Here is an 11,272-nt window from a genome sequence, read left to right as displayed (position 1 = left end):
CGAGTATAGAGTATAGAAGGCACTTTGCTTTAATGCTTTTCTCTGTCCAACTTCTTTTTAAATAAATCAAACATGTTTTTTTTTATTCTTTTTAAACGTTACGAAATTTTAGTTCGTCATTTGTAAATTGAGTATTTACATATCTCTTGAAAATAGAGATTAAATAGAAATTTTATAATACTTAAATAAAAAAACACACAATTTATAAAGATAAAATAAATTAACAACAATAGTTCATAAAAATTATTAAAAAAAACTAACAAATAAGTTGTATTAGGAAAAAATTTAGAAAACTCGATTATAACTTTATGAAAATGAGATATGACGAAAAATATTATGTTAAATAAATAAAAATATTTACCAAAGAATTAGTGGCTTTTCAATCTAAAAATATTGATAAAATATGTTGGGGTAGTTATTAGAGTAAGAGTTTTATAGTTAATGTTGGGAATACTTCTTCCAACTTTGATGCTAGGAGTACTCTTTCTGGAGTCAGGATTTAATTATAAGTAAATTTATCTAACTTATATGCTATTTTAATTAAAAATTATTTTTTCCTAGTCCTCACTAAAAATTGAAACCAAGAATAAAAAGATGCCAATAAAAATAAAATTTCAATTAAATGAGAAATATTTTAGAGATAATATTATTAAACAAAATAAAAATATTTTTTTACACCAAAATAAAAATAGTTAAAATTTGCATATTTTTAGGTGTAAATTTCATGGATTTTAGAAGTTATAAGATGGTCCGGATGATTTTGAAAAAAAGATATAAGATTGAAATGATAAGAAGTGAGTGAGTCTTAATTTCCAACTAATATATCTTACTTATTCTAATATTTGTCTATCAAATAAAAAAAAACTATAAATTTGTTTGTACTTATATTTGAGTTTGAATAAGTAATTTATGATTTGATAAAAAAAAAGTATTTCATGAAAAAATTATATAAATTTATAATAAATTTATTATTATTGACTAATTTAACAAACTTCGTTTATCACGGTGATATACCATTAGCATCATTTAATTTTTAAAATTTTTAGAGACGGATTCGGGGGAGTGTGGATGGAGGTGGAAGCAGACCCTCCCTCTGATGACTTTAATAAATTTAGGCTAAAAACTTAATTTGGTCCCTTATAATCTTTTTTTGTTTCAATTTAGTCCCTCATTAATTTTTGGTCTCAATTTGGTCCCAAACTAATTAATTGGTTTCAATTTAGTCCCATATTAATTAATTGGTTTCAATGTGGACTTTCCGTCTAAATTGTTTTAACGGTGTTAACTTTTGGCCACGTGGACGCCACGTAGATGCATACGTGGATGCCACGTGGATCAAAATTTTTTTAAAACACCTGGACCCAGAACGGCCCGTTCTGAAACTGGAACGGGCCGTTCTGGGTGCACTTTTGGTGTGTTAATTTTGCATCCGGAACGCCCCGTTCCAGGTGCAAAATTAACACAACGAAAATGCAACCAGAACGGCCCGTTCCAGTTTCATAACGGGACGTTCCGGTTTTATTTTATTTTTTTTATATATAAAATATTAATATTTATAAAATATATATTATTAATTATATTTTAATTATGTTATTATATCTAATAAAATAAATATATTAATATTTTTTTTATATTTTATTTTATTATGTTTATTTTATTAATTTTTATCATTTTATTCTTTTAATCTTAAATAAGTTGCAAAAAGTTATAAAGTGATATTTAAATATTTCTTCAAACAGAAAGAGAAAGAAAAAATTATTACTCTATTTATAAGATAATTATATTTTATAAAAATAAGTAATTTTAAAATTTTTACCATAAAAAAATATTTTTCAAAATTATTATATTTTTTAATAAAATTAATCAAGAATATTGGTTTAATTGCATTTTATATCTCTCAAACAATTGTGCAGTTTTGTGATCTCCAAGATTTTAATTGCATAATTTTAGTGCTTAAAGAATTACAATTGCGCGATTTTGGTCCTTCAATTTTTAATTGAACAATTTTAGTCCCTCGAATATCATAATAGTATGATTTTTGTTTCTCCCATTAAAAATTAATAATTTTAATATATATATAATGTTTTAAAATTAAATAATTATTTATCTATTCAAATTAACATATATTATAATTTTTTGTAATGTATCAAATGATATATATTTATTATTACTAAATAAATAAAATTTATATATTATTAATATTTTAATATTACTAATAAATTAATATCAATAATATTTTTCCTATATTTATAAATAAACTAATAATTTGATAAATATATATTAATATATTTTTACAAAAATATAAATATATAAGATCAGATATATATTTTTAATTAATATACTTATATTTTTGTAAAAGTATATTAGTTTATCTATAAATATATTAATAATATTATTGATATAATATCAAAAATTATAACATATGTTAATTTGAATAGATAAATAATTGTTTAATTTTAAAACATTATATATATATGTTGGATATCAGCACATATCAATCAGAATCTGTTGGAAATCAGCATATATCAATCAGAATATTCAATTCTGATTTGTAAAGATTTAATGTTAATAAGATCAATTTTATTTCCCCTCCTTTAATTATTTAGATACAGCATTTATAGGGAGAATTATTTCCCAGATTTTTAGGGATAGATTAGTGTGCAGATTTATTCCCTTGTATTCTATTTATACCACTTTTGTATTTTTCCCAAATCAGAGAAATATACATTGTATTTTTCCGCAATATATATATATATATATATTAAAATTATTAATTTTTAATGGGAGAAACTAAAATCGTATTGTTATGATATTCTTTATTAATTTTATTAAAAAATATAATAATTTTAAAAAATATTTTTTTATGGTAAAAATTTTAAAATTACTTATTTTTATTAAAATATTTATTTTATTAGATATAACAACATAATTAAAATATAATTAATAATATATATTTTGTAAAATTATTAATATTTATATTTTTAAAAAAAAAGTTAAAACCGGAACGGCCTGTTCTGAAACCGGAACGGGCCGTTCTGGTTTCACTTTTTGTGTGTTAATTTTGCATTCGGAACGGGCCGTTCTGAATGCAAAATTATTACACAAAAAAAGAAACCAGAACGGCCCGTTCCGGTTTCAGAACGGGCCGTTCTGGGTCCAGGTATTTTTAAAAAAAAATTTATCCACGTGGCATCCACATGGCATCCATCCACGTGGTATCCAGGTATGTATCTACGTGACATCCACGTGGGCAAAAGTTAACTTCGTTTATATAATTTGGACGGAAGTCCTAAATTGAAACCAATTAATTTTTAAGGGACCAAATTAAAACCAATTAATTAATTTGGGACCAAATTGAAACCAAAAATTAAAATGGGACTAAATTAAAACAAACAATTAATATAAGGGAACAAATTAGTGTTTTAGCCATAAATTTATTATAAAATAATTATTTAATTTAATATTTTATTATTTTAAATCAATTTTTTAATAACTCCGAAGAAATTTCGGCGTTTTCTTTGAGAGGATGCATCATTTTCCTTATCTAATAGACCTATAAATTTCACAAATCATGATTCAATGATATTGATTTGTTCTTTCAGAAATTTCAATCAACAAGAACATACAATTTTTTGGACACCTTCATTTCTTGTTGTGTTTCGTTATGCAAAGAGGTTGTTCTCACATAAGTTTACTTTTTAAACAATTATAAAATGAGACGCAATAGTAAAACAAGTATAATTAAGACAAACAAAATATCATTAATGAGTACAAATTACATTGTAACAGCAATAATATGGAACTTTTTAAACATTTTATTTTTGTAATTAATACTTCAATTTTTCCAATTAATATTATATGTTAACAATTTTTGGTAAACTAGAATTAAAATGATCTATATTAATTAAGATATTTTTGCTATTTTTAAATGTATATGTTTTAATAATTTTATGAATTATTTTTATTATAAAATAAAATTACATTGATTAAATTAATTTTAAATAATTTATTTATAATTCGAATATATTTATTAATTTTTTATTAAATGATTTTTTTAATATATTTTGATGTTATTGAATTCTATTTAAATAAATATTTTTTAACTTCTAATAATATTATTGAATAATAATATGTAACTTTTTAAATATTTTATCTTTTATAATTACTAGCAGGAAAAACACACTTCGTGCCTGTATTATATTAAAATAAATAAATAAAAAATGAGAAGTTACTTATAAAAAAGGTGGTTATTAAAAAAAAATGGTCCATGTAAAAACAAAAATCAAAAGTAGTTATTGAAAGTGAAATTTCCTTTATATATTAGTATAGATTGATTAGTTTCAAGTTTTTAAATTTGATTAAAAATATTTTTCTAATTTTTTAAAATAAAATGGTATAATGGTCCAAAAAAGTGGAGACCAAGGTGATTACCGAAAAAGGTATCTCTTTTATATATGAGTTAATCATCCATACACTGTCAGTGTAAAAATTTTTACACTGGCAACCAATCATATCTTTTAAATTATTTTATTTTATTTTTATTTTATTAAATAAACAACTGACATGACACTATTAAAAAGATATGATTGGTTGCCAGTGTAAAAAATTTTTTTACTGACAGTGTATAGGTGATTAACTCTTTATATATTAGTATAGATTATATAAATTTTTTATCTGATTAATATTGAGTTTGTTTTTTAAAACTTTTTTTTTTCTAAAACTGTTTTTTAATAAAATAAATTTTAAATATTTTTTATATGCGTGTCTATTTTTTTAAATATCTTTTTTGATTTTTTTATAGAAATAACTCTTGCACGTTTCTTAAAAAATTATTTCTTTTAAAATACCTGTTTAAAAATATTTATTTTAAATTTAAAGAACCAGGTCCAGTATGTGTAACTAATTATTTGTAAACTATCTTCAAAAATATTTTAGTATATATGTTTCACAATTAAATGTTTATTATATATAATTAAAATTTATAATATATTATATGTATAAATAAATATCATATTTAAACATATATAAAATATATTTTAAATTTAAGTAAATAATTTATATTTTGACAAAAAATTATTTTTATCTATTGATAATTTATTTTAAAAATATTAAATTAAATTTATAAATAAATATGATAATATGAAATTGAAGTAGATAAATTTTTTTAAAAAATCTCTAAAAATCCTTTTATCAAAATTTTTTTTAAAGGATTCTGGTGTAAAATAGAATCATTCAAGTTGATTTTCACTAATTAAAATAATTTTTAAATATATATTTTATTGATATGAAATATTAATTTACTTTTGTTTTTACAAGTATTTATCTACTCTAGTGCAACTATGTATTTTCTATTAATAAAACTCAAATTCGAGATTTCATTTAAGTAGTGGATTCAATTATTACTCGAATCAACATTTTTTATTAAATATATATTTGTTAATATTTTTATGCATTTTTGTTATCATTAAAATAAAATTAGGTTGATTAAAAATAGTTTTATATAATATTTTTATTTATTTATTTCTTTAAATTATTGAGTGAGACAAGTGTTGAAGAAACAGTTAAGCTTTTTCCCAACTGCTGAATTGAAGAGCCACCAGTGTCCGTGACCACGAGAGGCGCATCTTTCCTCACAAAATGGCAGAAGGCTGCCACTAATATTTTATGCAAAATCTGGCACAGATAAAGTAATGAATTCAACACTCATGGCCATGGTTTCAATCAAGATATTCCACTGTGCTTGAATAATTAAGCTCTGTCCATTCCACTGTTCCTTGTCTCCTTAGTTTATGAACACTGACTGGTAGACACCATCGCATACCTAACATCTAACCTTTTTACAAGATCATACCTAGAATAGATAAGTTTAATTATATAAAATAATAATTATGTGCTATGGTGAAGCACCTAAGTTGTGGCTTCACCAATGAGGCATAAAAATGACTTTCTATCTTTGAGGGTTTTATCGGGAGAATGATAATTAAATATAATTTAATATTTATTTTCATTTAATTTAATTTATTTTTATTTACTTCTTAAATTAATATATAAGATAACTGAATTGAAGACTTTGTTTATCATATAAAAAAAATTAATTGTAATATTAATGAAGATTTACTTACATCCTTAAAAAATATATTACACATTTGAAATCGGAAAAATAATATAAATAAATCCACATTCGTAAATAATGTATACATATCAATCCCTATCTTATAGGAATTGAAATATATCATCTAAAAAGAGACCAAAGTATATACCAAATGATGGAAGGCTTAAAAAATTATCAAAATACAGTTAAAAGATTAAGAAAAACAACAATAGAATTATAGACTTGACTGAATTTATTAATCAGTGTAAATATATTTATATACTGCTTTCATTTTATATTTATTGATGTTTAAATTTATTATTGATACACACATATTCAAATATATTTAATACATATAAAAATATTACTGTATTTAGTTTAATACTCATATTTAACGCTACTTTTATTTGTATATGTATAAAAAAAAATACTTAATTCATTACGATCAATTAAAGTAATTAAATTAATTAGTTTTAATTAATAATATCTTAATTTAAAATCATTAAAATTGAGATAACATACACGTAGTTATAAGTTTAAATTTTGTTGTCATCATTGTATTTTTTATAAATAAAAAAACCTTAATTTAAAATTTTATTCAAAAAAATATATCTAGAGTTAAATGGTATAACTGATAATAATATTAATGATGCTAAAGAATAGTTTTTCAACCGATAAACATGACTTATAATAGTAGTATGCAAGTAACCAAATAAATGCATCACTTTCATAAATAATGAGTGAATGTCTCATTAATAGACTCTTACTAAATTAATAATATAAAAAATTATCAATCAATTAATAGATATAAAAGTAGACCTATGTTAGTACCAAAATAATGTTTTATATATAATCAAAAGTAGTATTATATGAAAGAAACAAATGAAAGTCTGATTGTGGTCCTAATTAATTAAAAAAAAAACATCTCTCTTTTATATATATATATATATATATATATATATATAAAATGTATTAATTGCTAATTTTATTTTGTACCCTTAATTATTATAAGTCTATTAATAAACTACTCACTAATTTTTCATAGAAGTGAATATATTATTGAGCTACTAACAATGTAAGTCACACTCAAGGAAATGCGATGACACTAGAAGTGAAATTTCTTTGATAAACTTCTATTGACCCCCAGTTTGACAAGTATATTCTTGGATCAAGTTAAGTACTATTAAACTTCTACTAAATATTAAGTCAAAATTGGTACTTGGCTTAAGAATCTCTAATATGTCATTGACTCATTGATAATTTTGAAAGTGTCATTTTTTATCTATCATTTTAATGAGTCAAAAAATTACTTATTAGTTGAAAACATTATTTATTGATTTATGAGTAATCATTAAATATAACTACCACTCACGCCATTTGATATTTTATTAATATTTTTAAAATGCATTTTCAAATTAAGACATTATTAATTAAAATTAACTAATTTAATTATCTTTATTAATTTCAATTAATTAAATATTTGTTTCCTATATATAATAATAGAGGTAGTGTTTATCTAGACTACCCTTCACATGGACGAAACTAGGTATAAGTATACAGGTGTAGTTGTCGACCCCTAAAAAAAAAAGAAGGCTGTAATATTTAGTGTTAAAGTAAAAATTCAGCCCCTCTAGTATTCAATCCTAAGCACCGAATTTGTTTGCCTATGAGTAGTGTAGTAATAAACCTCTTGCTTCCCTACACCTTTTTTTGGTTTTGTCCTTCACCCTTGACCTATCTCAACTTCTTTTGTTGTGTCACCTTAAAGTTAATTAATCATAGAAGAGATATCATATTTATTTTCTAATTTGAGTGTCGTAGTATTTACAGGAGGAGATATACTACAAATAAAAATAGTTATGCAAACATGAATGGTTATTTTCACGAATGTTGGCACAAGCAACATTGAGCAATAAATGTGTTAAAAAAATATCCCAATAGGAGCATTTATATTGCCTGCCAAGTCCGACATTGTTAACTAATCTGTGTCACGTTGAAGAAGGAAATGTGTAATGATTTAATTAGGGAAAAACGATATAGAGTCGTGGAAAATGGAATAGAAATGGGTCATCACACTTCACACGTGTGAATCGTCCTCTCCCCAATACTCGCACGCTCGAACTCAACAAAAGGAGCCCAACATATATAAACGCAACGGGGTCCCAAAAACTTTCGCACCATCATCATTATTATTATTATTATTATTATTATCTCACGTAATGGCCTCTTCGACTCACAAGCAACAACTCTTGCCCAACCTCTATGGCGGCGCCACCTCGGCTCCGCCGCCAACGCCGGCGGCGCAGCCGAATAGCCTCCTGTCAACCTCCGACGCCGCCGACGCGCTCTCGCGCCTCCTCCACCGCCTCCCGCCCACGCTCTCGCTCCCCACGCGCTGCGCCTCGCCGTCTTCCGCGGCCGCCACGTGTCCCCCCTCTCTCTCCCTAAACGACGACGTCCTCTCCTGCGTCTCGCAACTCGGCTACGCGCAACTCACCGATCACTCCGTTCCCTCCGGGCTCGCCAACTCGGCCGAGTCGGAAGCGCTGGCGCTCTTCGACCTCTCTCGCGACCGGAAGGAGGCGCTATTCCCCAAAAACTGGCCTCTCGGCTACGGCGACGAAGAGGACGAGGGGCTCGCCGAGTCGTTCCGGTTGGACTCGGCGCGGTGGACCGAGTCGAGCGAGTTGGCTCTGGCTTCTCTGCGCGAGTTGGCGCTGGAACTGGAGAAGCTGGGGTTGAAGATCGTTGATGGGTTGACGAAGGAGTTGGGCTTCGAAAACCCACTTGGACATGACCCGACCCGGTTCCGTTCACTCATGTGGGTATCGGAGTGTGTTCGTGGATCGAAACCCGATTTATCGGGCGGGTTTTACCCGTTTGTGGTCGGGTTGCAGTTCCAGATAAGGAATCAGAAATACTCGATGCTGTCTGATTCGGGATGGGTTTCTGTGCTGCCACACGTGGACTCGATTTTGGTTACTGTTGGTGACATTGCTCAGGTAATCATAATTGTTGTTTAATTATTAATTTAGTTCTTTTGCATTTTATTCTTTTTATCTTATTCTTATATATAAAAATTATAAATAAATGAGTGTCTGAATTAATAGGCACAGAATTATTTCAACTTATGACTTCAAGTTTAAGGTAAAGAATCTTATCTTCTACTTGACTCGCATAAAACTACTTTTAGATTATTAGTCACCTTTATCGTGAAAACTGAAGTAATTTGTCTAAGATCGTAAACTCGTGGATACTAACATTAGTGTGATCATTATACATTAAAAAGATCTATTAAATATATTTGTTATAAACTTTTTCTACAAGTTAATCGCTAGATATTAGCGATAGACATTAAAATGTAAGATATTCCACCATACAGTAAGCCACGTCAACAAAGTTAGCAACGATATTAACGATAGAATTAAAATGTATTAAATTTGCTTGTTTAAGATCAAAACTTATACTTTTTGTAAAAGAAAAAAAATCAAAGCTTATAATTTCTTTATATAAAATTAAAAGAGTAAAGTGATGTCCTAAAACAAAGGTAAAGTGCTGGTAAATATCGGAGTAGATTAATGATTAAAGCTTTTGTTTTAGGTTATGTTTTGAATTGTTTAATGTTTTTGTTCTGACACGATGGCTGTGGCTTGTTTGCTTTATGGTTTGGATGTTTGTTAATTTTGTTGAATACTTGTTTTTTTTTTTTCGTTTCTTTCTCCTAATTAGTGGCCAGGTTTGGGGGAAAAGCTTACATTATCATATGATATTGTCGGTTGGGTCACGTAATTGTGTTGCTAGTTTAGAATTATTTATGACCTTTAATTACTCTATTGCCCTCGAGCATGTATAATTTGATGTTTGAACAAGGCTTGAAAAGACAAACTAAACTGAGCACAATTTATTTGGACCATGTGATTTAAGCTCAGAGGCAATGTTAATTATCTGAACGAGTCTTTTATTCTTTTTTAACTAAGGAGTCCTTTTTCAGTTGTTGGGTCACGCGATAAATGAGGGAATGTTATGTTGGTGATGTCATTCTACATTATTTGTTTTATATTTTTAAGAATGATAAATTTTTGTTTTGGTATAGATTTTTAAGAATGATAATGAAGTTAAGATTAAAATATTTTGATACGTATATATATATAATCAAAGAAAATAATGGTTGTTCTTTTCAGTCTTGCATATCGGCATGCAAATTCTGATTTTGATCATGCAGATAATTTATGTTGGTTGGGCCCCATCTTTAGCAAGGCGGGCCATAATGTTGTGTGGTACCTGTTCTTCATTTTTCATTGGGATGTGGCCTAAAGCAGAAAAACTTGTATTCAACTCAGAAAATTAGACGAGGCAAAAGCCTCAAATCACAATGTTATACCACTGTTACAAGATTCATTATTTAATTATACAATTTTGCATCATGTACTATTTTTAAAAATATTTTATTTTTAAGAGCACATCATATATATTAATCCTAAGGATGATGATGCATTGATATGTAGAGAATAATTTTGTGCAGGTGTGGAGCAATGGCAAATTAAAGAAAGTGAGGGGTAGACCAGTGGCGACAGTGGGAGAAGAAAATGATACACGCTGCATAACAATGTCATTGCTGATAACTCTTCCTACAGAGAGCAGAGTGGCTCCACTTCTTCCCAATAAGGACCAAACAAAGGAAGAGAGTGAAGAAGAAAGTAATAATGGAGGTGGTGGTGGTGAAGGCCAAGAGAGAGTGTTTAACTCATTTGATTTTGAAGACTACGCTTGGAGAGTCTACCATGAACGTCTCCTATTCAAAGATCCACTAGATAGGTACCGTGTTACTTAGAACTTAAGACATTGGACTTGGTGGTTGTCTCTCACTCTACCTCATGATAATTCTGTGTTTTGTGTGATAGAATGAATCATTTCTCATGCTGGTGTTAATTAAATAGTCCAGTAAGGTTTGAATTTTGGATGAGGACTATATGATGAGGTGTATATGCTCCATTTATTTATTGGATTGATTTTCAAGTTAGAAAAGAGAACAGTGTCACTCATTGTTTTTACTTTATCATTCAATCTAGAATTCATGTTTGTGTCAGTTACTCTGCCATCTGGGGTCCAACTCTGCCATGCAAATATTGACGAGACGGGGCCTTCAATTATCTCTTTCAATGAATATTATTGAATCTTCAA

The 11,272-nt window shown here is 27.1% G+C and overlaps 1 protein-coding gene across 1 annotated transcript; it reads left to right on the top strand.

The window, feature by feature from the left end:
• The first annotated feature begins 8,250 nt into the window (after positions 1–8,250).
• On the top strand, positions 8,251–11,272 carry LOC109795576 (2-oxoglutarate (2OG) and Fe(II)-dependent oxygenase superfamily protein). Its single transcript, XM_020355126.3, has 2 exons — positions 8,251–9,093; positions 10,614–11,272. Exons 1-2 carry the CDS (start codon positions 8,311–8,313, stop codon positions 10,920–10,922), a joined length of 1,092 nt encoding a protein of 363 aa, XP_020210715.1. The 5' UTR covers positions 8,251–8,310; the 3' UTR covers positions 10,923–11,272.

This window comes from Cajanus cajan, chromosome 9 (assembly GCF_000230855.2).
Source record: "Cajanus cajan strain Asha chromosome 9, NIPB_CcT2T_4, whole genome shotgun sequence".
Lineage (NCBI taxonomy): Eukaryota > Viridiplantae > Streptophyta > Magnoliopsida > Fabales > Fabaceae > Cajanus > Cajanus cajan.
This window is presented reverse-complemented; position numbering and strand designations above follow the sequence as displayed.

Bases quoted from the DNA above. Each gene is read 5' to 3' on its own strand.
- LOC109795576 (XM_020355126.3), top strand. From the start codon at position 8,311: ATGGCCTCTTCGACTCACAAGCAACAACTCTTGCCCAACCTCTATGGC. The intron at 9,094-10,613 runs GTAATCATAATT...AATTTTGTGCAG, and splicing joins CTGTTGGTGACATTGCTCAG to GTGTGGAGCAATGGCAAATT.